Here is a 26952-nt window from a genome sequence, read left to right as displayed (position 1 = left end):
GTCTGCACTGCAGTGGGGGTCCGGGTTGTTCTGTTCTTGGGCGCTGAAGCGTTGTCACTGGAAATAGGAGGATGTATGACGTTACAACGCATGCTTTTACATCGCATGCTTTTACAACGCAGTTTTTACAACGCATACTTTTACAACGCATAATGCTTTTAGGCGCTGGATAGTGAATAGTTTAATTTACTATTCCAACTCCAGTCCCCGTGGATAGTAGGGAAGGTTATTGGATAGTAAATTAACCTATTCCCTATCCTAGAGCGCCCCCCAGAGCAATGCGTTGTAATAGTTTGCGTTGTAAAAGTTGCGTTGTAAAGGTATGTCGTTGTAAAAGTTTCGTTGTAAAGGCTATATACCGAAATAGGAAACCCAACAAGTTAACACAGAGAGCCGAGCCACGAAACTGGCTTGACTCTAAGAGGCCATGCAGGGGCCAAGCCATGGACATGCTTGGCTTCTAAATTGTGCAACAAACATGTGCAAAAAATGAGTATTTTCAAAATTAGAAAGAGCGTATTTCTTCAACATGCGAATTTGGTCCACATTGCTACATCAGATTATATCACTGAATTGAGAGGCATTTTTTTTAAGTGATGATTTTTAAACATGAATGTAGAAACGTTTATTCCACCACCGCCCTGACAACTATGCCATTAGTGAACTAAGAAGCAAATTGGTTGTCACGCGCACCCTATATGTGTCCTTAATTCTTATTATTCCTAGATCAACGTGATAGTCTAATAAATCAAACAAAATAAAGATTTTTCTACGGCGCACATCCCAAACTCACAAATTACAAGGTGCGTTCATTTGTGATAATGACGAAAAAGGTGGCACAGTGAAATGAAATATTGGTCAAGGATCACACAGTTTGGTCGGAAGTCACGTCAAAGCTCAGCTCCATTTGAGCACAAGGGTTCACACCTCGAGCTAAGCCAGGCATCTGGCTAAAGCTCGACTCCAGCCTTCAGTGGCTTGTCCACCTCGAGTTGTCACTACCAAAGTTCTCAGTCTGTCAACCTCATACTCAAGAACTTCTGGCTCAGCCGCATTCACTTAAGTTTGTCAGTGAGTTTGTGATTCTAGAGAAATAAGTTGTTATACAGTCTTGGATAATCCCAGAGACGCGTTATAACATCTGGAGGTGAGCGAGTCACTGACCGCTTAAGGCAGATGTCTGGCTGTGCACAACTCGAGGTTCTCTTGGACCTTTGAATCAAAAAGCTACCCATTTGCCTCAGGGCCTGATTTAGATTTCGGCAGCCGGGTTACTTCATCACAACGTTGATGGACATCTCGTTCGCCAAAATATAAATCCCATAGGATATTATGGGATCTATATTTCAGCAGACGGGATATCGGTCACCGTCGTGACGGAGTAACCCGTCCGCCGAAATCTAAATCCGGCTCTTAATGTGGCATCTGCCGGGCACTTTCACCTGGGAGGAGTGGGAAGGGATTTTTAGATTGGCTGATCGTATGGAAATAGACACTTTGGACTGGTGTAAAGGTGTTCGGAAAGGGACGCCATGCTAGTGATTTTTCAAGCTGGATTACGTTCGTCTGAGCACTTTCGCAGCACTTACATGTCTTTACAAACAGCCAGTCCATGTCGAACATCTGACCGACGCCGCACCACAATCAAATAAAGTTAAATACGAGCTCTTTTTGGTTGACTTCAGCTGAGCTCTTCACCTCAATGGTTACTCAGTGAAGACATGTGACCAGGGGATCTCTAAGGCCCACTGATTTGCTAATTCGTCTAATTGCCTTCACTGAGGAGTTGGGCCTCTCCTGAAGTAATTCTTTTAAGTTCAGGAAGCCATGAATGTTTGCAACATAAAAACTGTCTGCCCTGCCTTAATTTGAGAAGGACTTCCTGAGTCTGCTTGATTCAAGGTGTGGCAGTTGCATTTGATTTAGCTCAAGAAAAGAATCCCAATGGTCCGTCCTTTGGAGATATATTGTGGAAGGGAGGAGATGTGCACTTAGTAGTTGAATTGCACAGTGTGTTATCGAGGGACGGGAGTTTGATTCTGTCTTCTCCTCCAGACCAAACTGAGTGACCTTAGGCTATTAGGTTAATTCTCAGAGGCTTGTTTTCCTTGGCAATCACATTTGATAATACTTCAATCCAAGATGTTCGCTTTACAAAACTTCGGCTGCTACCGGACGGGGGTGGTGATGGAAAAAAAGAAGAAAAAAAACACCCAAGAATGGCCGGCAGCCGCCTCTCCTCTGTCCTCTTTCTTCTTCCTGTTGGCCCCGACAGCAGGAAGCACCCGGGCTTCCTGGCTCCCCTGAGCCAATCGCAATGCTGCAATGCATGTTGTGATTGGTCTGAGCGCCGTGGTTCGGTCCTCAGACTGGGAATGGGAGGCTGTCCCTTACAGGCCGGTGGGGAACAAGCAAAGTGCGCATGACTGCTCGCCAGTCCGCACTGTGAGTTCTTGGGCCTTTCTAACTTCCTATTTTGAAACTAACACTTTACACGGCACTTGATGTAGTGATGTAATCGGATATAGTAAAGTGAAAAGAATCCATGTGTTAAAGAGACTCGCTTTTTAAATTTTCAAGTCCTTAGCATATTTTTACGGAATATTTCCCTAGCTGCTAAGATTCCCAGGTCCATGGGTGATTAGGTGCCTCGGTCCGAGTTTCTTCTTTGCTTTCTGGGACTATGGGAAACTCGGCGGGTCTCACTTTATCGCACGATTTCACTCCGGCTTACGCTCAGGCCGATGTTGCTTTGTTTCATAAGGAAAATACTGTTCATATATTCATGCTTCAGTTTTCCAAATGGGTCAGTTGCTGGAAAGTGAAAAGAGTTTTGTGTAAAATCCCTGTATTTTTCTTTCAGTCTGGAAACTCACAGTTCACCTTTCACTTATTATGATTTAGGGAATTGTTAGCTCTAAAATAACTTTCTAAATGATTTCATATATTTGTTGCTTTGAGCTTATATTTAAAAGGAAAACGTTTCAGGGTTTTGCAGATTTGTGCCTTGAGACATAAAAGTACTACTATTCCAGTAAAATATTGGCGAAGTGGCCACCCTAGGGACAAGTCGTTGTGTCTACGTATAACTCCTCTCTCCTTTTATACCTTCTCTGAGAAATGGTACTCAAAAATACAGTTTATTTCTTGTATTCCAGCAGTTTGCTACTGTGAAGTGCTGCTACTCAGTAGAGCTTATTCATATATTTGTGGTCTTCAGACACGCGCATGAAGTTGCAAAGGTAGCAGTCGTGTTTTCTCAGATTTGTAATGTGGCTAATTCGGGTGCATTTGAATTGAACCGAAGGGTTCCTCGACTTCACTCGCAGTGCAGAGCCGGGGAAAGTCCGCGCGGGGCAGGGATAGAGAGGGAGGGAGGGCGCGGCGCGCGGCGGGGGCGCGCACGTGACTCTGCACATTCACTTCTCTCACGCAGATCGCGGAAATGGAAATGGAAATGGAACCGGAGCGGAGAAACGAAACTAGGAGTGCAGAGCGAGCGAGTACTTAACAGGGGCGGGCCGGAGCCGGGAGCATTGGAGACCCGGGAGCAGCGGCGAGCACAGCACGGAGCAAAGCACGAACCAAAGGGAGTCACTCCGACCGCACCGGGAGCCGCGAACCTGCCCATCGGGGTATCCCACGCTCGGGGCGGCGGCCCCTGCAGCTCAGCAGCAAAGAACCCTCACTCGGAGGCCGGCTCCATCCAGGCAGCAGAGAGCCCTCACCCCGAGGAGGTCGGCACTACAGCCAAGGTACCTTCACCCTCCAGCAGCAGAGAACTATCACCCTCCAGCACTGCAGCCAAGGTACCTTCACCCTCCAGCGCTGCAGCCAAGGTACCTCCACCCTGAGGAGGTCAGCACTGCCGCCAAGGTACCTTCACCCTCCAGTGCTGCAGCAGACTACCTTCACCCTGAGGAGGTCTGTACCTTCACCCTGAGGAGGTCAGCACTACAGCCAAGGTACCTTCACCCTCCAGTGCTGCAGCAGACTACATTCACCCTGAGGAGGAAAGCACCTTCACCCTGAGGAGGTCTGTACCTTCACCCTGAGGAGGTAAGCACCTTCACCCTGAGGAGGTCTGTACCTTCACCCTGAGGAGGTCTGTACCTTCACCCTGAGGAGGTCTGTACCTTCACCCTGAGGAGGTCCAGCTCAGCAGAGTACCCTCACTCGAAGCCCTTCTTCATCCAAGCAGCAGACTATACCCTGAAGGCGGTCCCAGCACTGCAGCCAGAGTACCTTCACCTGCAGCCCGAAGGAGAATCCCTTCCACGTGAGGTCATCCCTAGCCGTACCTTCACCCTGACGGACGATCCAGCTTTGCAGCCTGAACACCTTGACTCTGAAGCATCTCCGGCTCCGCTGCCAGAAGAGAAGGCCTTCACCGGCACCGTAGCAGCAGCCTCGGCGGTGCACAACTCCCTGGCAGAGACGAGGGATGGCCGCCGCGGCAGACGGCTACGAGGCAAACCTGGGCATGATTGCCTGTTTCCGCCCCCGTTTGAAACAGTTGATTGTGGTGGGGCCTGTCCTAGATTATTTGTACTTTTTGGGTAAGGAAGAAAAGGACCTCATAAAGACCACAGAACAGAATATAAGTAATATTGAGGCGGCAGACCTACTGCTCAAGACAATCGAGAAAGTGCCAGAGCCACAGAGCTGGTTCCCAGCGTTTGTGACTGCTTTGAGGAGATCAAAGTGCACCAGGGCCCTCCAGTACGTGGGTGATAGTAGCCTCCCGTCTCCTTCATTGGAGGCACAGAACGACGCCTTGGAGAACCTTCTGACCCTCGTGTGCCCCGAAATCATAGACAAGGTGACAATGGAACAAGTTGAAGGCTGCCTCCAGGAGGGCCTCTGCAACCAAGACGACTATGAACAAATACGGGCAAAAAATACACAACATGGGGCGAGGGAATGTGCAAGGGAACTGCTTAGCAGAATAGTGCTGAAGCGTAACTGGTTTTCTCAATTTTTGGAGATTTTACGTAATACTGGCCTGGGCGACCTTGCTGAGGAGCTATCTGGATACACGGATGATGCTGAGGAAGGGAACGGAAAAAAGCACACCAACAATTTGAAGATAGAACCTACTGAAACGAAAACTGATGGCAACACATCGTTGCTGGGATCTTTAGAAGGCTCTGGGGTACTTTCAGAAGGTGACGCCAGTTTGGTAGCAGCAAGTGAAAGCACTCTGAGTGGAAGTCTTGAACAAAACGAGGATCTTCAAAGCGACTCGGATCAAGAGGAAGGAGCAGATAACAAGAGTTGTGCCTCGCCTGAACCCACCATCACCCTCCGCAGTTATCAAATGGAGGTTGCTCGGCCTGCCTTGCAAGGGGAGAATGTTATCATTTGTCTTCCTACAGGTAGTGGAAAAACCAGAGTGGCCGTGTACATAACCAAAGAGCATCTGGGCAAAAGAAAAGGGACTCACATTCCTGGAAAAGTGATTGTACTTGTAAATAAGGTACCTCTGGTGGAACAGCATTACCGCAAAGAGTTCTATCCATACCTGAAGAAGTGGTACAGTGTTATTAAATTAAGTGGTGACTCGCAACTCAAGATCTCATTTCCTGAAGTTGTTCGAAAACATGACATAATTATATGCACAGCACAGATCCTTGAGAATTCGTTAAGCAAGGCAGGCACGGGTGAAGATGGTGTCGAGTTGTCTGACTTCTCCTTAATTATCATTGATGAATGTCACCACACCCAGAAGGAAGGGGTCTACAATAACATCATGATACGATACATCAAACATAAGATGAAAAATAAGAAACTAAGCAAAGAAAACTGTGCACCAGCGCCCCTTCCTCAAATCCTGGGTCTCACAGCTTCACCAGGAGTTGGAGGTGCAAACTCAGTGCAGAGAGCTCAACAACATATTCTGAAAATCTGTGCAAACCTCGATGCCAACAGGATTATGACTGTGCAAGAGCATTCGGACCAACTGAAAGCTCAAGTAAAGGAACCTTATAAAAAGGTTGAGATTCCAGACGAAACTCGAGAAAATCCGTTTCGAGATAAAATCATTGCAATGATGACGAAGATCCAGCAATATTCCGGCCTCGCTCCAACGTCAGAGTTTGGAACTCAATCCTACGAGCAGTGGGCAGTGCAAAAGGAGAAGACCGCGGCCAAAGAGAAGAACCGCAAAGAGCGGGTCTGTGCTGAACACTTGAAGAAATACAATGATGCCCTCCTAATTAATGATAACATACGAATGGTTGATGCTTACAACCATCTCAAAAAATTTTATGACGAAGAGAAGAAAAAGAAAATGGAGCTGTGTGAGGAAGATGATGCCTCGGTTGAAAACATAGATGAAACGGATACATTTCTAATTGAATTATTTGGTGGGAGCGAGAAAGAGCTGGTGACTGTAGCTGCAAAACCTGAATACGAAAATGAAAAGCTCACAAAATTGAGGCGAATAATTATGGAGGAATTTACAAAGAATGAAGAAGCCAGGGGGATTATCTTCACGAAGACTCGGCAGAGTACTTTCGCCTTGTTACAATGGATCACTGAAAATAAAAAGTTTGGAGAAGTAGGAGTGAAGGCAGACTACATTATTGGAGCAGGAAGCACTAGCGAATTTAAACCCATGACTCAAAATGAGCAAAAAGAAGTAATCCACAAATTCAGCGTTGGCAAAGTAAATCTCCTGGTTGCTACTAACGTGGCTGAAGAAGGTCTGGATATTAAAGAGTGTAATATTGTTATCCGCTATGAAACTGTGACCAACGAAATCGCCATGGTGCAGGCCCGGGGTCGAGCCCGAGCTGATGACAGCATCTATGTTCTGGTGGCCTCCAGTAGATCTGGTGTTCAAGACCGGGAATACGTCAATGAATATCGTGAAAAAATGATGTACACAGCCATTCAAAATGTTCAAAAAATGTCCCCAGAAGAGTACAAACGCAAGATCCAAGAGTTTCAGGTGCAATCAGTCATGGAAAAAAAAATGAAGACTAAGAAAAAGAACTGCAAAAAATACCAAGAAAATCCTTCGCTGGTGTCTTTTCATTGCAGAAAGTGTAATGTATTGGTGTGTACGGGACAAGAAATCCAGGTGATTGAAAACATGCATCATGTTATCACCAATCCGGAGTTCAAAAATAAGTACGTTAAACGAGAGAATAAAACACTGCAAGAAAAGTTGGCTGACTATCAAACAAATGGCGAAATCATCTGTAAAGAATGTTCACAGCAGTGGGGAACCATGATGGTCCACCACGGCCTGGATCTGCCTTGTCTAAAAATTGGAAACTGTGTGGTAGACTTTAAGGATAATAAAAACTCCAGACAAATTTATAAAAAGTGGGGTGAGCTGCAAATCAAGTTTCCACAATTTGACATTGGAGAAATGGACTTTGATGATGACGATGATTAATTTTTAAAGACTATAAAAGGAAGGCCTTACCTATGACCATTATACATGTAACAATTTGATATCCAGTGTCTAAATTGCAAAATTAGGGCAAGGAATCATTCCTAATGTATCTGATCAAGAGGGTTGTAAGGTAAAGTATTTAATTTCAGGGATCCATTTAATGTTTAATAGGGTACAGCAGGAGCATATATATTTAGTTCAGGGTTGTGTCCTTCAGAGCACTCTAATAATAGAGAAGGAAAATGTATTAATTTCCATATTTGATCAGCTAATAAAAAGTATTACTTATGTTTTCAGTCATTTTGTGTTCGTATACAGAAGGTGAGAGAATGTCAAGCTGTGAGTGACTGTAAATGTATTTATTGCACGCATTTGCCTCTAAAGGAGTGTAATAAATGTCAGTTTTTAGTGGAGAAGAGGTAGAAGAATATTATACAAAATTTTTAAGTATCGCCATTTATAGTCTTTTCTATCCCTCGCCGGATTTCTTTGACACTCCTCACCTACTCACTTAAACTATCAAAATGATTTTGGTTAATATCATTTAACTGTTACCTGCTTTGAAGCCTAATACACTTGTCTCTTTGTTGGGTGTCCTTACTAGCCACAAAAAACTTGCTGGCCTTCTAAAGCATATTGCACACACTTTCTCAATGAACTACTTCATAATTGTAATCTATTCTCATAACAGTATTTTACATATGTATTTTGTGGAGGAGGGTGTGTGACATGCAAAATAGACATTGTATTGTGGCAGCATCATGTTTATTTAAATGCTAAAAATGTTTACTGTGATGTGGTAATGACTACAGGGCCATTCAACCACATAATATTTACATCTTTGCTTTGTAAAGTGTTACCTGTCTCAGCTTTGTGATTTCTTAGCACAGGAAATACATATGGCTTCTATTGTCACTGCCCCTTCTCCCAGTGAATTCATTATTTCCTTCACAGGTAGTTATCACTGCCCCCACTACTGGTGATCATTATCTCCCCCCGCCCCAACAACCACCACTGGATGTTCATCATTTTCCTTCTGCACCGTTGTCACTGCAAATTCCTTTTCTTTCCAACCCTTCATTTTGGCCATCTTTGTCTCCCCCCCCCCCCCCGTAGTAACCAGTGCCTTCCACCAATATCAGCAGTCCTCTCACTGTGAGCCCTATTGCCTCGACTGCTGCAGGTACTAATTGGCCAACCCACTGCGGGCATCAGTACCACACCTGGTGGCCAACGCAAGCCTCACTGTGATCCTTGTTGCCCTAGACCAGGCCTCTCTAATGAGTAGCTCTCCAGCTCCCTGTAAGTAGCTCTCCTGTGTGCAGTCCAGCCTACTAAATTGGAAGCTTTTGCTTGAGTGAATTAATATACGTATGCCAAAATTGAGGGTATTTACTCGAGACACATGTTTATTTTCAGAGCTCATAAGCCAATATTTGGAGAAAAATGGCTGAATTCCCAAAATATATATAAAGCTGATATTTGAGCTATACATCATGTGGCATTGGAGATATTTTTTTAAATGGTAATAATACCTTGGTACCAGAGGCTTTTCAGCTATGGTTGTTGTGCATTGCCCATCTAGAGACATTCCATATTGACAAAGCCTTTTTAACATTAGTTTGGGCAACGACACCTGATACACTGAAGTGGTCACTTCTTGTAATCTCGCATATAGCAGCCACTGATGTAATCTTGTCTAGTACGGTCACTATTATAACTCTAGTAATATTAGTAGCTCTTGATGAGTTTCTTTGAACATAAGTAGCTCTTATTACAGAAAAGCTTGACGACCCCTGCCCTACACCATGTGATCATTACTGTCAAAAAAACAGCAGTCTTTGCTTGCCAAGCCTCACAGTGACCATCACTGGCCCTTCTCCCGCAGCGGTCATTAGAGCCCTTCCCCACTCGGATCATCACTGCCCATAGAACTGCATTTGTTACGTCTGCGGCCACTGGATGTTTATCAATGTCAGTGGGATTCTGGAAAAAAGAATTCCCAAATTAATAAAGCTCCTTGAACAATTAAGTGATCTTTGCCTTTAACCAGGCTGGTCAGTAGGCCAGGTCAAGTCGCTGACATCCTATCCGTCTTCTATATGTTCCCCAAACTAATGTTTCTCCCTCATCATCTTGATGCCTGGTGATATTTTGTCTGGCTTCTTCAGTGCGTCTAAAACTTGGGCCCTGGGCAGTGGTCCTCACAATACGACTAATCATTCAAAACGTGTTTATTCAAGCTCAGACACTGTATCCAATTTGGGACGTGAGATTTTTGTTTTAGTGTACATGCCCTAAGAAACCATTGACTCTGGTCACCTCAAAGAAATTTGCTGTCTCTTTCCTCCCCAAAAACATTTACTGTGTCCCACTGTGTCTGGGTCCCCCTCTGATTTTCTCCTATGGTCTCTCGCATGGTCAGATGACATCTGACATCCACACTCGTTGTTTACGTGTAAAGTATGAATAAAAGAAACTGAGATTTGGAAGCATGTGTGCATGAAAGTGGGTTTGGGGCCAAGAGTGGCCGAGGCCACACATGCTCTGAGCACCAATATAACTTTGCGCATGCTTTGCAAAACGTTCTGATTTTTCATCCTATAAGGAGGACCAGATGGGTGCAGTAGTACTGTGTGGCAGTTTGTTGATTACTTTTATCTTGTCGTCTCACTCCTGCCACTGCCACCCTTACTTATAGGCCCTCTCACCACTTCCTGCCATTCCTTCTTGTACGTTAAAGCTGCAGAATTCCAGTTTTCCCTCTATTAAAGGTGAACTCCAGCAGTTTTCAAAACCCAAAATGAACATCAGGTTCTTAAAAATCCTCAATTTCCGTTAGTAAGCTCTGCATTTCACCCTAATCCTTTATTAGTGTTGGCAGGCGAGGGAGGCTGCTTGATTCCACTGGACCTAAGATGCCTTGGGACCGGTGTATATTCTCCTGAGACTGCGGGAACCACATTGATCCCCTACCTGAGCAGCGAGGAGAACTCAACCCCAATTTGTTTATCTACCCACCTAATTTTACCTGCTGTAATCTGACCTTTCTATGTAACAATTGGCTTATAAGTAGCCAATAGGTGATACATGTGGCACTGTAGAGCATAAACAGTAGGCTAAGTGTCTCCTTGGGGCCACATCTGGACACTTTCAATTAAACTAAAGCCACATTTGCAACCGCACTCAGCATCAACAGTGCCAGAGTTGGGACCAAACGCAGCTCTGGCAAATTTTGTCAGGTAATCCTTCATACGGCACATAGCGAGCAGGCGTAGCGAGCGAGTGTGACCACTGCAAGGGGAGACTTGGGTGGGTTCTCGCCCCAAGAAACGTTTGGGGGGGGGGGAATTGAATATCGTACTTTTGCAATGCATTTTCTATTAAAGAACCTTTCCAGTCTTTGAACAGATGGATTGAGATTGGAGACATTGCTCAATGAATGAATAGTTAGATGGTTGAGGAGTGAGAAGATGAATTACTTCAAGAATGGATGACAATGATTAACGATATTTAGCTACATAGATCAAAAGGTCATAAAGCACTGACCAGGGCCATGTGCTTTGGTTTTCATTGTAGATTCTGCATTATAATATTTGTATTCATTTTTTTTTATTGGAGAAGTTTTATATAGCACGAACATAACCTGTCAGGGTATCAGAGCGCTGTACAAACAACAGACCAAGTCATACATATAAACAACAGACACAGTCATACATATAGAGTAAAAAAGCAATCCGGAATAAGCAAGCAACAGAACAAATGCAATGTAACAATCGATTGGGTAGAGTCAGGGCCAAGAGGTGTCTGCATGAAAAAAGTCCAGCTGAGTTCATCAGGTTTTTTTATTGAAGTAATTTGTCCATCTTGAGCCTTTTCACTTCTTTTTTGAATATCACCTCCCCCAAACGCTACCACCACCAATCTATGTTAAACATGCATCGACCACATATCTTCAACATACTGTGGTGATTAAAAGTCTAAAAAAAAAACACAGCATTACGTTTTGATGTAACATGGGAGAGAGAAAGAGATAACCATGTAGTTGTTGAACTACACAATGTGCAACCAGGAACACCTGTATTCAACTTAACCACATTGTGTGATACTAGGCCATTCATTTTTCTCACAGTGACTCCTTTCCCCTCCTCATCACATGAGAGCACCTTTAAATATATCAGTTTATTGTGTGCACTGATCAAAAATAAGACAATAATGTTACCCTATCTGTAGGAATTCCCTTGGCCACGCATAGTGGGAGAAACAACAACTGACTTTACTCTTGATGCACTGAGAGCAACAAAACCTGCCCCACCAGCAGAAAACCCGCCCCCCAACTTCAAAGCCTAACATTAAAATGCTGCTCCTGGGCCAGTCTGGGCGTGGGTATCAAACGGCATATTTGATGATGAACACTACCAGGACCATGCACTCCTGCAGACGGCCTAGAAATAGAAGTAGGACTGCCTTAAACAGACATGGCTTCCAAGGAAGAACGCAACAAGATGAGAACCAGTGCGGGCGACGCTACAGAAAAAAATAACCACGCAAGCGAGGAACCTTAAGATTGAGGAGCCTATAATGACACAGACTAGAAGGGGAAACGCTGGGAAAAGGAGTCCCAGAAACTCAGAACACTCGATCAGGTCACACCATGAGAGTGAAGTAGGTGGGGCCAACCACGCGGAAATAAGCAATGAACTTCCACTGGCAAACCTATAACAACTTTTTTTTTTTAGAGCACATTTAAAGAAACTGAAAAGGTTCCACAAACAACACTGGCCTTACAGATGCTAAGTCAGTGGCAAATCAGAAGTCAGGCCTTCTCAGGCTACCCTCCCAGAATATGAAATGGCACCCCCACAAATATCAGAACTGGTCCAATCCTCCTGCAATTCAGCAGTCTGAAGACTCGCCTCTTCAAGAGACGCTCTGCCTCCCTACATGTAGTAAGAACTTATCTAGCTACCTCCTCTCTATAAGTTTACTGTGAATTGTACCCAAGGACCTTGCCCGTTCTTGAGCACTCCATTGCTTACTAGGTAGAACTCTACAAACCTGCTGCTATAGAATCCGCAAATGCAGAGAAGCTCAGCGATAAACACAGCAGCACGAATTCATGCTCATAGTCACTATGAGCTTTGGAGAGGGTAATAGGTCGTTCAGCTGAAATCCACAAACAACAATGGATGGAATGCTTGAATAAATCACAGCCACAGAGAGTTACTCTGTGTCCCACACTAATCCAGTCTTGCTTTATTTACTGCTCATTTTACAGTGGGACCAACCATGGCCAAGTCATGCTTGGTCATGCGCCAGAGGAAGTGATAGAACACAACTTGTTAGGTGTGGTCCCACTCGTGAGGATTTTCATTTGATACCTGCAAAATCCATAAAAGTGACATACAACACTGCCATGATTCTGGGCAAATAGCAAGTAATAATACCCGAAATTCCATTGCAGTGAACCCACTTGAATCAACCAGAACCCCAACACAGATTTAGCAAGATGCCCCTCGCCCTACTCCATGGACCAATGCCGGATGAAAGACTTTTTTGGTAAATTCATTTCTTCAGAAGGACACTTTGCAGCTAAGAACATCTAAGTGGGCCAGTCTTGGGTAAATGTGCGCTTCAAAAAAACCTTGCACTGTATTTTAATAATACATATTACCTAAAAAGGCCAAAGTAATAGCTTCACCTCTTGTTGGATGTGTTTTTGGCTTAGCAAGAGATGCCGGTTTGAAGTCTGATAGCAACCTTGTGTGGAAAAAGTACACGGCTAGCCTCTCTTTGTTCGAATACAGAAGAAAATGTCACCAGAATCGCATACGAAGCAAAAACCTGTTTACTTTTCCTTAACTCCTTAGTTCTGACTAGGTATTACCTCAAAGCCTACTTAAAATGGATGTCTGGAAAGATTGCGGAATGGGGTCTTAGAGAGATTAGAGAAAACGCGGGTAAAGGGACTGCCTGGTTTAAATGGAAATCTGATATTACATTTCGAGGGAAATAAAAATGAGTATGCAAAACCACCTTATGTCTGTGGGATAATCTATAAGACTGCTCTATCATTACCCTCTTAGCAGATATGAAAGCAGACCAATTCCTAATTTCCAAGAACAATTGAATATATGGGAGAGAAGACATCAATATAGTCGCCGCCGCATTCAATTTCCTCTCAGATACAACATAATAAGAGTAGATGGAAAGCTTTATACAGATCACTCTTCAAAAATATTATCTCAGCTATAACACCTGACAAATTCAAATGGAGGAAATAATATTGCAGACCTAAACTTGCAAGATGGATAAGATATGGTAAAAGAGTCACCTCTAAACATCTCAGTGGGACATGTCTTTTTTGGATGCACCAAATGTAGATTTTTATTTCCAATTAAAGGGTGTCACCTTGAAGAAGCCTTTTTGTTTCTTTTAATATCTAAATACACTCAGAAGGCACATTAAAGAGTCCAAACTGCAGAACTTCATATACCAGACTGCCAAGTTCACCTGTTTCACGTTGGAATAGTTAATATTGCCTTGGAATTTCTACAGGAGATCCTGTCTGCATACCAACCCACAGGGGTTGGTGTGATATTTGAAGAGGTTTGTGGAACCACAATTGCCAGAACCAAATGGAGATATCTGAATCTGCTTTGTGTATGTTTTTATGTAGAGACTGAGTCACAAAAGTATTGGGTGAACTACAGAAGAAATAAACATAGTGTTGTCTCGCACCATCCTACAGAGACCCGGGATCTGGGAACCTTGAGATAAGTCTGGGAATGCTTTGGTTTCTGAAGCTTCAAACAGTCCGGTTTCTGTAATTTCTCAAGTCTCGGTCATGGATTTAAGCATTTCTGTGGATAGGCCATGGTGCATCTTTTCCAAATAGGCCTGCTTTGAGTGCCTGCTTTCATGTTTGCCTGCTTGGGAGATGGACACAGACATGGCTTCCATCAGCGTCTCTTGCCACAGTCACAGAGCCTCTCTTGCCTATGGACGTGTCTTGGTTCCCTCTGCTTTATGTTCTAATGCTTGGCTGCTGGGAGACATGGCTTCATGTGAATCAATACCCATTTCCTTTGACTCAAGGTGAGGAAAGCCTTTAAAGTAATTTCTAAGCTCCATCATGTTTATATAGCTGATGACTGTTTACTGCCCGCCAGAACCTCTTCTCAACCTTGTATCGATACATCTTTCATTTGTACACATTTCTTTTAAACGGCACGTGCTTAAAGACATTCTGTCGCAACGTCCAGCTTCCTAGAGAATTGTGCATTCTCTGCATGATGCTAATCTTGTCTTCCTAGTCTGCTAATGCTCAGAGGCCATAGTACAGTGACCCCTTTTACCGGTACAGAAGGTAGGCAGATCTAAAACTGCACAAACGTATTGGCTTAGGTGGCCTAGATGTAGTGGCGTAGCGTGGGCGAAGGGGCACAGGGGCAGTTGCCCGGGCGCAACTTTCTTAAGATGCACAAAAGTTAGAAGAAATAAAATTTATACTGCTATTTTTTTTTCTTTTCTAATTTTGCGCCAGAAAGTGCCAATGGTCCACGGGTTAGGGGGCACAATACTTACCTTGCCCCAGGTGCTGGCAAACCGCGCTACGCCGCTGCCTAGATGAGCAGCCATTCAGAATGTATTCAGTTTCTTGGTCCCTTCCTGCCCACATGACAAGCTTGGATTGCCTCAGTGGTGAAATGGAGTCTCCAGTGTACAATGGGCTTTTCTGGCAGGGTGGCACTACCAGATGTAGCAGCTTGAAAAGGCCAGTGTGTGGGCTGGTATTTTTATTCCTTTAGTGGCCCAGAGACCAAAGAGACCCACCACAGATGTCTGTGACCGAGTGCTGGCATGAGCATGGCGATGGTTCCTCAAATACGAGGCCGGATTTGGATGACAGCTACTGCCAACAGTTGATAGCATGACACATATAACTTGAAGCAAAGCATTGCAGCATAAGATACCCTACCTAAAATAAGAAGCTGAAGTTAAGCACAACACAATAATCCCAAAACTAACTGGAGAGGCTCTTTATAAGGAATTTTATGAGCACAGAAAAGGCAGGTTTGGGTGCAAAAAAAAGATTTTCAATTAAATTCCATTCCGCGACTAGGTGGCAGCGATACCCACAAATTGACAATGGGGAAAAAACTGTCTGGTAGAATATGTTTGCCACGGTGTGAGGGCCTTTACCTAGAGACAATGTTTAGGCTGCAAGACTGTCCCGCCTTAAATGGGTCACGTATATTGGTATATACATTGCTATGATTTTGTTTTCTTTAGATTATTGAAGTGGCTGTATTTTGGATTTTCTTACATTAGACTATTTATACCTGAAGACTAAAGTGATAGGCAGTAATTGAGACAGTCCTTGAGACAGATTCAACTACTACATTTTCGTCTGGTTCTGGAATCAATTGCAGAATATTTATAGATAACATAGAACTGAAAATTGCATGTGAACATTTAGTTTTTACTGGAATGTTCTCGTTGCTTAGTGAAATTGATGGTGGGTTTTTTTCCAACCAACTTGCAAGTTTTAAATTGGACACTCCAGTTTAGTAAATAAAAGGCAATTATTACAATTGAGCAAACAGCCAATGTAACTTTTTTTATGTTACCCTTAGGAATGGAAACCGAGTTGAGATATGAAACAGAAAACATCATTACCCCTTTATAAGAAATAAAAGCCCTGATTTAGCATTGAGCGGTCAGTGTAGTTTCCAGTGGGATGGCCTAGGACATTTTCTTCACCATCTTGACGGCCTTCCGCCTGCCAAATCTAGAGATTACCACCGGCCCAGCAGTTGTCTATGTACATTGAAGAAAACAGTTGTCACAGCAGTTCATTTCAGCGTATTAAGAGTTTGGTGGACCACTGCAATCTGTGACTCAGGTTATTTGAGGTATTCAATCAATGGAATACTTCAGCGGCCGCCGGCATGGCTTGCGTAGAGGGAGGGAGTGCAGGGGTCGCAGGTGGTGTCGCTGGCGGGGGTGAAATAAAGAAAATATAAAAACTTACCTTGAGGCTGGTCCCGCGTTGCTGCTCCTGCTTTCCTGTCTCCGACTACAGGAAAAGGAAACAGGCAGCCAGGCTCCCACCCCTAAGCCAATTACAACGCTGCACTGCAGTGTTGTGATTGGTCTGAGCGCTGTGACGAGGCGCTCAGCCAGGGGCTGTGGGTGTGGGCATGTTCTTGCATGCATGGAGAACAGGGAAGTGCGCATGACTAGTTTGGGTGGCCCGAGAGGACCGACCAAACAGTCCTTGCGCACTTAGGAGTGGGCAAACCACTCATTTCCTGCCCTGCTGCATGAGCAGAACAACCCCACTCGCCAGCCAAGCAGCAGGACATGTCAGGAAGAATAAAATGATAATAACTTAGTTATTATCTTTTTATGTTTCTCTTCTTCACTCTGCTGAAAAGCAGTAGGGCGACGCTCCTCCGCCATAGCAGAGGAGCCGCCCCTGGAATACTTAGAAGGTTGAGGTGCACCTTCACGTCAGGAGTCTGCTGATTTAGCTCTTCCTTAATCTTGAAGGGTCCTGGTGGGATCTGTCAAGCCAGAAGTTGGGTTAATTGGAATTCTTTATTGAATCACATTGGAAATAACAAGTTCTTTAACCATCCTTCTGAACTGAAGTTGTTCTCAGTGGCTCTGATCTTTGCTGGTAGGGAAGTTCACAGTTTTCTAAAATAATAGTTAATGGAGTGCCAACAATGTTTTTCTTTCTGTAAGTAGGATTTATTAAGTACCTGGGTTGTGAGTATTTTTGGTGGTTTGTGTGTTTTTTCCTGCATGAATTAATTTTGTGCTTTTGGCACTTAAATCTCTTTACTGTGACGCACTGTAGGCTGAAAGAGGGGCTTCTTGCAATTGGGAGCCAGTGTGGAACCTTTTGAAAGGGGGTGATATGAGTTTGTATATTTATATTTGGAACTGGTTTTCCTGCACCGTTTTATATTCTTTTTACCCTTCTGATAGTTGAGAGTGGAATGCTGTGGGTTAGTCTATTAATATAATAATGTTTCGAGATAAGTGATGTTGCTTCTTCCTTTTGAGGAGATCCAAGACGTGGAAAGATGCATCGTAGTGGTTTCCTTGTGTACAAAGTGGATGGACGCAGCCTGTCCACACGAGTGGTCATGGAAAGTGTTGAGTCAAAGAAGATTCCAAGATTTCTCATATCTTTAGATATTTGTGGCATTGATCAAGTGGCCAGAAAGATAGACAATGATCATTCGTCCATTCGCGGCAGGTTAGTCTTAGGAGCATTACGCTTCAGGAGATTTTACGTCGCCGATTGATCTATGGTTATGAGGTAGGTGGTAGGTTTTAATGTTCTGATGTCCTTAGGGTTTCCAAGAGTATTCTCTCTCTTTTTCATAGCTGCAGCAGAAGAGTTTGACTCCGTAGATAAGATTTTCTTTTAGTTTTGTCGATAGTTTGAAAAATAGAAGTTGAGTCTTGTGAAACTCTTGTTTTATGCAATAAGGATTTGGAGAAAAAGGGTGTGTTAATCAGGTAGAATATTCTGTGTATTTGCCAGGTTGGTTGGTGCGCTGTTTGTCACTGTAATTAATATAATACAGTTAATTTTGAAATGATATGTGCTTGGCAGGCAGCTAATGTCTGTAAGTGACATTTTAATCTTGAAAATCTCTCAGAGATTCTTCAGACTTGCAGATCTGCAATGAAGACGACTCGCCGCTACTTGGTTTCTCTATCAAGCAGAGTAATTCCCTCTAGATCTTGGAAATTAATTCTTTGTGTCTAGTTGTCAAAGGCCCAAGTTATTTAAAAAAAAGTGTGTGTGTGTGTATATGGGGTGAATAAGAATGGACACTAACATTGAAGAAAGTGACGTTGCCTTAACCCTATCACACCTCTCACTTTAGTGGGTTTATTTGGGTTTTTTGTTGTCTGCTCTAGTCTTTCTGTTCACTCACTACGATAGGAATATGGTTCTTTTGCTCAAATATGTTTTTGATATTTCTGTCCTTTATGTGATAGGTTTTGGCATTGACACCCAGCAAATGTGTTGTAAATAAAGTGCAGGCAGGCTCTCACTGCTGAGATCTGCTAGTGACCTGCAGGTCACGGATTTAAATTCCAGCATGGGCGGCTCAGCATGTTATCCGTTAAGGGTCAATAGCATTGGAGGACGTTAATTGCAGCCGCAATTGTCCTATGTAAACCAGTGTTGAAAAAAAGTGTTCTATAGAAATAAATTCTGTTATAAATAATTGTAGTTTTTACTCAGATAGGAATGTAATGCTTTTGTTAACGGCTGGTATTTTGGTCACGCTCATGGAAAGCCAGAGCGCATCCCTCGACCCAGTGAGGAGACATTCTCATTTCTTGATGCCTGAGTGAAAGGTGATTGGTTAAGAGCTCCAAGTCATCTCCTCGCGTGCTTTTTTAAGATATTAAAGTAGATGCAGCTTGTTAGGGATTAGGGATTGTTAAAAAACCTTCCTAATTGAAACGGTAACCGATTGCACATGCAGCTTACACAAGCAGGAGCTGGGGTGCTGGAGCACAAGGTGACAGGCACACTGCTTGACCAACAATAAACAGGAGTGTTTAGCTTACACAATCAAGAGCTGAGGTGCTGGAGAACAAAGCGACAGAACCACTGCTGGACCAACAAGAAACAAGAATGTTTCCCATTGTCGCTTGCCGTTGGCTAAAGGGTATGTCACTCGTTGTCTGAAGGACAAGGTCCACTCGTGTCCATTCCACGCTTGCATTGACAGCAATCAATGTACTGAGTGAATCAAAGCCATCTTCTTTCTATAAGTGTCAAAGAAAAATAGCAATAACAAAGGCAGCTTTGTGTTCGTAAGTGAAGTGTCAGAAATGAGATGAGACTAATGTACTGGAAAGAAGTAAAAGGGATCCCAGACAGGTATAAGGGCGTGAAAATGTTATAAGAATTGCAACAGCCCTTACAGACACACACCCTGATATTGCCCACCACCCTCTTGAAGGAGATTTGTAACATTTCCTCACATTTTGACATCATAAGGGATACCAACAAACAGAAAGCATGCTCCTATGATGTAATGGCAATGTCCCTGAAGTGACTGTCAGGCAGAAGTAAAGTGAGGCCAACTTCCTCCTTATGGCTATGATGTGCTACATAAATGATACATAAAGAGTAGCCACTCACTCGACAACCCATGCCGCTCCAAGGGTACGGAGAGAGCTATGTAAATACCAGCGCCATATAATACTGCTTAGCACAGTAATATTTTTTTATTTTATTTTACAAAGTTTTATATAGAGCGAACAAGGGATTTCAGAGCCCTTTACAAAATGATGAAGGTAGAGTACTACTCCAATGGAATGTATATGTTTAAGCAGTACCATGTTTATTTTTTTCCTCTTTTCATTTTTGTGACATATGCGTGCAATAAAAACAAAAAAAGCACTTACACAGCTTGGCAAAATTGACGTGTTGGTTTTGCCAGTGCTTGTTTAAATTTGCAACCCACCCAGGCCAGTCGAAACAGTCCCATACAGGCAGCAACACATGAATTATGCTTTGTTAAATAACCATCTTTAGCCTCTTTTTAAAGTAAACATAGAGAAAATAGACCATTTGCACTTTCAAACAGCGGCATATTACAACCCCAGGGAAGGGATAAGAGATGGCGGGGCGAACAGGATGACTATTGTCGTTGCCGAATGAGGAGAAAGGAATCACTCCAGCAGGTCCTTCTGTGCCAGATACACGAAGAACTAAAATTAAAAATTGAATAAAATTGTAGAAAAGCTGGGGCATCAGATGTTTAAGGAGTAGGTTTGCTCTGCCAGAGCACCACTTAGAGGCCCTGGCAGCAGTAATGGCAGCGTTATTATGTGAAGCCTGGAATTTACATGCAGGTGTGCTGAAAAGACTCAGTGCCTGACTGATAATAAGGGGATATCAGTTTAAAATTGAGACGTGGGAGCAGCGGGCGCCAAAATGGTTTCTTTTCCATCTGGAGAGAGGCAAATTTGTCTCTTTTTTAGAACAAAAATTGAGGAAATTGATGTGCATCAGACAAGATAGTCCTGAATTGCTTCTATAAAGATTTGATATATTTTTTTTTTTAAATGCTTCGTCTATTTTTGCACAGTGATTCTTTTTAAAAACTTCAAAAATGCTCAAGAGTGAAAGAAAATAAGGGGAGAAGATGTAGCCTAATGGCTAGGGCGGTCGATCTGAAATCTGGGGAACTGGGTTCGAGTCTCAACAATGACGCTCAACATCCTGTGATTCTGGGCAAATCACTTAATCTCCCTGTGCCTAACAAAAATTAATTTGCCCTTGTGTAACACAGCTGGTGCTCATGTAAAGCGCTCTGATACCTTCGGGTCAAGTTTGCGCTTTATAAAGCTACAAAAAATAAATAAAGGTGTGCCGTTTCTTGAAAAAGATTAGGGTAGGAGCTGCTGTACCACCATAGGGTCCTTACTGTTAGGGTGCAGGGGAGTGAACGGAGAGGCTGCTGCACAACAACAGAGTGCACGTCTGATCTTCTGTGAAGGACTGATCCACCCTAAAATGACCCTTGCCACTATATATATATATATATATATATATATATATATATGCACAAGTCCTCTACCTCCGTTTCACCGGGACCTTTTTACTGCGGTGCAAGCCAGGGGCGGAGGTCGCCCTGTAATCAATTTCTCTCACCAAACACAGCGGCCGCTGTGTCGATGCACTCCGAGCCAGCTCCTCTCAGACAAATTAACAACGAGATAGCGTGAATATTCAGACGTGGTTTATTCCTTCATTTTAGGTCCAGCATGGAAACATAGAACAAAAAACCCAACGCGTTTCGGCGATTTAGTCTCGCCTTGCTCACGGGTAACTGGTAAACAAAAATTGAAGCTTTTAAATAAAGTTGTAAAGTGCACATGTGATAGGTGAAATAAAATAGACAAAGGACTGGTGGCTTGTGAACGTGGCGGCCATCTTAGGCTAGTCTTTGCACTATTGGTAGTAAGGGTGAATAGGTAAACGTTCTCATTACATAAGAGTATGTGATATATATATACAATCAGGTTGTTAATAATTCCACCCCCAATTCACCATATAATTTTCAAAGTCAAGTGACTTGCAGCAAAGACTCCATAGTTATGGCATGTTCGAATCCTACCAATTATGGTACATATCTGACATATCATGTCTGAATATTATTGTCATATTCAATCATCATGGGCGGTCCATATAACTACATGGCGTCTAGTAGCCCTGTTTGGTTGACACATTTGGACCACGTGGCCCCCACATTTCATTGCATATCAACATTTAAAATTTAAACTTAATTTTTATCACATGCAAGTTTGTAATTCGTCAAGTGACTAGTCCATATATCCAATTGTCATGATGGCTATTTTTGGGCCCCACATATCGTATTCCATACATATCGATACAAAGAATTTCTCTAATTCTCTCTTCAGGTGGCATATCTTCTTAACCTGTATAGTAGCAGGAAAAATAAGAAAAGAAACATGGCCTGTCAGGTATGGTTGTTATATACATGCGACAAATTCGCGATTAGCCACTACCATAGCATCTAACACCCCATCCTCTGCCTCGCTAATACTAGTGTGATTAAAACCAAAAAACAGTAATTTCTCGCAGGAAAAAGGCATCAAAGTAATTGCTCCAGTTCAATCATTTCAACATATCCAAAAACAGCATTTTCAAAACAGCATTACAGAATTCCCAAAACAGATCCAGCATATCTTTGGCTTAATGAGTCTCATTGGGAATTTAAGTGTAAGGATTCAGACTTTATAGAATAAGATTATTATGTAAATATGTCTAGAGAAATTTGGTGGTGTCTTATTACTCTCCCAGATGCCAAGCCATTTCTTCCTCGGAGTTAAGGCCTCTCGGAATCAGGGTATCGAGATTTATAATGTACCTGTTCTCTAGCTGCCGTAGTTTCCGAATCTTGTCCCCCCCTCTTTTCATTTGTGGTAGCTTGTCCACCACAAAGAATTTAAGGAGATTGCGGTTCCCTCCGTGTAGTTCCTCGAAATGTCGAGCTACAGGTGAATTTTGTTCCTTGTTTTGTATTGCCCTCATATGTTGCAAGACTCATCTTCGCAGGGAACATGGTGCTCCCCACATATTTCTTAGGGCAGGGACATGTTAGTACATATACACAATACTCCGATAGGCATGTCAGGTGTTTTTCTATTGTTTTGTCTTTCTCTTCTACCGGGAAGTGTACCTTCTTAACATTTGTGCTAAACTTGCACGCTTTACACTTCATACAGGTGAAGAAACCTTGAATTTTAGAAGTTGGTGACCTGACCATGCTGACCTCATTTCGGCTTACCTTACTCCTCAATGTTTCTGCTCTACGGTAGGTAGTGCTTGGCCTCTCTTTAAGAATATCATCGAGGGTGGGTTCTGTTCTCAGTACTTTCCAATGTTTTTGTAGACTTTTCTGTACCCTCCATGACTTGGAATGGAAGGTAGAGATAAATCTTATAGTCTCCTTATTTTCTTCTACACTTTTCTCTTTAGGAGTGAGTAGGGATTGATGACTGATCTTACTTACTTTCTCAAATGCGCAATCAACGACGCTTTGTTTGTAACCTCTCTCCATAAAGCGCGCTTTCATGCACTCACTCTCTTTTGCAAAATCTGAATCCATACTACAATTCCTCCGAGCCCGGAGGAATTCTCCAAACGGGATACTTTCAATCAATGTTTTGGGGTGGCTACTTTCTGCGTGGAGCAGAGTATTCCCAGCAGTTTCCTTGCGGAATAGTTTCATGGAAAGTTTCCCTGCTGAGGCCTCTACAGAGAGATCAAGGAAGACTGCCTTCGAATCACTAATCTTGCCTTCCAGGTTTAAGTTGAGGTCATTCCTATTGAGTTCCCTAATGAAGAGTTCTGCCACGTTGCTTGGACCTTCCCAGATGATAAATAAATCATCTATGTATCGCAACCATATTTTCACATGGCTGCGATACAACATGTTGGTTCTGGCCACCTGCTGCTCCCAGCTCGCCATGAATAGATTGGCAAAGCTGGGAGCAAAACAGGTTCCCATCGCGGTCCCTTGGCGTTGGCGATAGTACACATCATTGAACACAAAATAATTGTGTTCCAGGCAGAACTGCATCATTGTGATGATCATTTCAGTGTGTTCGAGATAAGAGATGGATCTTCTTCTCTGAACTTTTGAACTGGAGCAATTACTTTGATGCCTTTTTCCTGCGAGAAATTACTGTTTTTTGGTTTTAATCACACTAGTATTAGCGAGGCAGAGGATGGGGTGTTAGATGCTATGGTAGTGGCTAATCGCGAATTTGTCGCATGTATATAACAACCATACCTGACAGGCCATGTTTCTTTTCTTATTTTTCCTGCTACTATACAGGTTAAGAAGATATGCCACCTGAAGAGAGAATTAGAGAAATTCTTTGTATCGATATGTATGGAATACGATATGTGGGGCCCAAAAATAGCCATCATGACAATTGGATATATGGACTAGTCACTTGACGAATTACAAACTTGCATGTGATAAAAATTAAGTTTAAATTTTAAATGTTGATATGCAATGAAATGTGGGGGCCACGTGGTCCAAATGTGTCAACCAAACAGGGCTACTAGACGCCATGTAGTTATATGGACCGCCCATGATGATTGAATATGACAATAATATTCAGACAGGATATGTCAGATATGTACCATAATTGGTAGGATTCGAACATGCCATAACTATGGAGTCTTTGCTGCAAGTCACTTGACTTTGAAAATTATATGGTGAATTGGGGGTGGAATTATTAACAACCTGATTGTATATATATATCACATACTCTTATGTAATGAGAACGTTTACCTATTCACCCTTACTACCAATAGTGCAAAGACTAGCCTAAGATGGCCGCCACGTTCACAAGCCACCAGTCCTTTGTCTATTTTATTTCACCTATCACATGTGCACTTTACAACTTTATTTAAAAGCTTCAATTTTTGTTTACCAGTTACCCGTGAGCAAGGCGAGACTAAATCGCCGAAACGCGTTGGGTTTTTTGTTCTATGTTTCCATGCTGGACCTAAAATGAAGGAATAAACCACGTCTGAATATTCACGCTATCTCGTTGTTAATTTGTCTGAGAGGAGCTGGCTCGGAGTGCATCGACACAGCGGCCGCTGTGTTTGGTGAGAGAAATATATATGTATATATATATATATATATATATATATATATATATATATATATATATATATATATATATATATATATATATATATATATATATATATATATTTATTTTATTTTTTTTTGCTACTATTTCCTTTGCTCAAAGAAAATCAGCACTTGCTGGGGCGTTTAAAGAACTCTATTTCTCGTAAATTGCGCAGATTAGAGTCTCGCTATATCATAGACCTGCAAACCAAATTCCCGAAGGATTAAATAGTGGGGAGAAACTGGCTTCACATTTAGGCTCATGATCTGTCAATTCATGTATTTTGTCTGGCTGATACACAGCATGATGAGATGAAGTTTTTGTAATTAGTTTCCTAATTCTGTATAAATATTATTGGTGTCTCCCATAATAGTGCATTAACTAAATGTTGAAAATCAGGGACCCTAGCCGATCCACTGCAAGATCATAGTACACCCCGGTGTCATATTTTTGTTCAGGCCGATACACGGCTGCGAGTAGGAATGTAATATGCTCGGATATGAATTTTGGGCAAATCTATAATAATTGTATTAATTCTGTGTGATTTTTATAAACAGATGTAACACTGTGGTTAAATATAATGTAAATTAAATTAATTGAGTCACATTATATAAAGTGTATGTACATAAGACATTACAAAATGGGGCTCATGTTGGCGCAATTGTGCTTGTCCCTTTTCGATTGTTATGCACAAATGGAATGGTTTTTATACATGGTCTCTTCTGGTGTGTCAGTAACACCAAAGATGGCAGATTGCCGAAACGCGTTTGTTGCTGGATAAATAAAGTTCTTCAAACGCCCCAGCGAGTGCTGATTTTCTTTGAGCAAAGGAAATAGGAGCGAAAATAAATTGCGGAATCCACGGCCGCACACACGCACCCACCCGAGAGTGCTTCATATGGAGGTGGAGTTCAAGCGATAATAAATATAACTATATCTATCTATATATATATATATTCACTGAAAAAACCATAGGTTATACACCATATATAGTTAGGAATTAGCATTTAAAAAACCTTATTTTACTCACACAAAACCATTGAAATTCCATATATAGTTAGTTGCACTAACTATATATCGCGCACCCGCAATCCACTGCTGATCATGTCACATATTACATCATTCATGACATGGTCAGTGACATCACTGATGACATCACTGATGACATCTCAAATGACATCACTGATGAGATCACTGATGACATCATCCAGTGACTGTGTGTTTCTGTAAAGTTTAAATATGTTTTACATATTGAAGAATGAGTAGATGTATAAGTGTCTGGACGAAGGATTTAGTAGGTGCATGACTGAATGTATGAGTGAGTGATTAAATGTGTCTCACTGAGTGCATGGGTTAGTGACTAAACTGTCTTAATTTGTGCATCATTATGTCTGTTGTTCTGTAAACTGCTGCATGTGTTGATCAGTAGCTATATGATTAACTATATGGGTTATTGATTGATTGTCCAAGTATTTGTATAGGAGACTGAGTGTGTGTGTGGCTGGCTGGGAGGTGTGTGACTCTGTGCAGATCAATGTGTACTTGTATCAATGATTGTATAAGAAAGTAAGTATGTGTTAGTATATGTTTGAAAATGTAAGGTGCTCTATGTTTAACTGTATAGACAAGAAAATGGAAGTGTGATTGATTCTTTACAGGACTGACTAGGTGTGTGAGTAACTCCGTGGATGAGTGGCAGAGTGTAAGTGTCTGTATAGGTGTATGAGTGCATATGATAGTGTTGTAAAGATGAGTGATTGTATGTATGAATGATTGTATGGGTGAATGAGTGAATGTGTGTGTAGACGTAGGAATCAGTGAGTACGTATGTAGTAACTAGTATTGGTGTGTCAATGGTTTCAAAAATTATACTCTGTATTTAACACTGGGTGAAACAGAGGTTATATTAAAACGTGAGGAGATGCATTGTATTGTCACATGAATGATATCATCAGTGATGTGGTCATTGATGTCAAATGAGATATCATCAGTGATCTCATCAGTGATGTCATTTGAGATGTCATCAGTGATGTCATCAGTGATGTCACTGACCATGTCATGAATGATGTAATATGTGACATGATCAGCAGTGGATTGCGGGTGCGCGATATATAGTTAGTGCAACTAACTATATATGGAATTTCAATGGTTTTGTGTGAGTAAAATAAGGTTTTTTAAATGCTAATTCCTAACTATATATGGTGTATAACCTATGGTTTTTTCAGTGAATTTTCAAGGTTTTGTAAATGCTAATTCCTAACTATATATGGTCTATAACCTATGGTTTTTTCAGTGAATTTCAA

The 26952-nt window shown here is 42.3% G+C and overlaps 2 protein-coding genes across 3 annotated transcripts in view; both read left to right on the top strand.

The window, feature by feature from the left end:
• The window catches only part of SEMA6C (semaphorin 6C), a 313712-nt gene that overhangs the window by 98824 nt on the left and 187936 nt on the right, over positions 1-26952 (top strand). The gene's annotated exons all lie outside the window — the stretch shown is intronic.
• Positions 3445-7697, top strand: IFIH1 (interferon induced with helicase C domain 1). The gene has a single exon (XM_078670733.1). It carries the CDS (start codon positions 4445-4447, stop codon positions 7406-7408), a length of 2964 nt encoding a protein of 987 aa, XP_078526859.1. The 5' UTR covers positions 3445-4444; the 3' UTR covers positions 7409-7697.

The sequence above is a fragment of the Lissotriton helveticus genome, chromosome 12 (assembly GCF_964261635.1).
Source record: "Lissotriton helveticus chromosome 12, aLisHel1.1, whole genome shotgun sequence".
NCBI lineage: Eukaryota > Metazoa > Chordata > Amphibia > Caudata > Salamandridae > Lissotriton > Lissotriton helveticus.
Note: the sequence above shows the minus strand (reverse complement) of the source record. Positions and strands in the feature narration are given on the sequence as shown.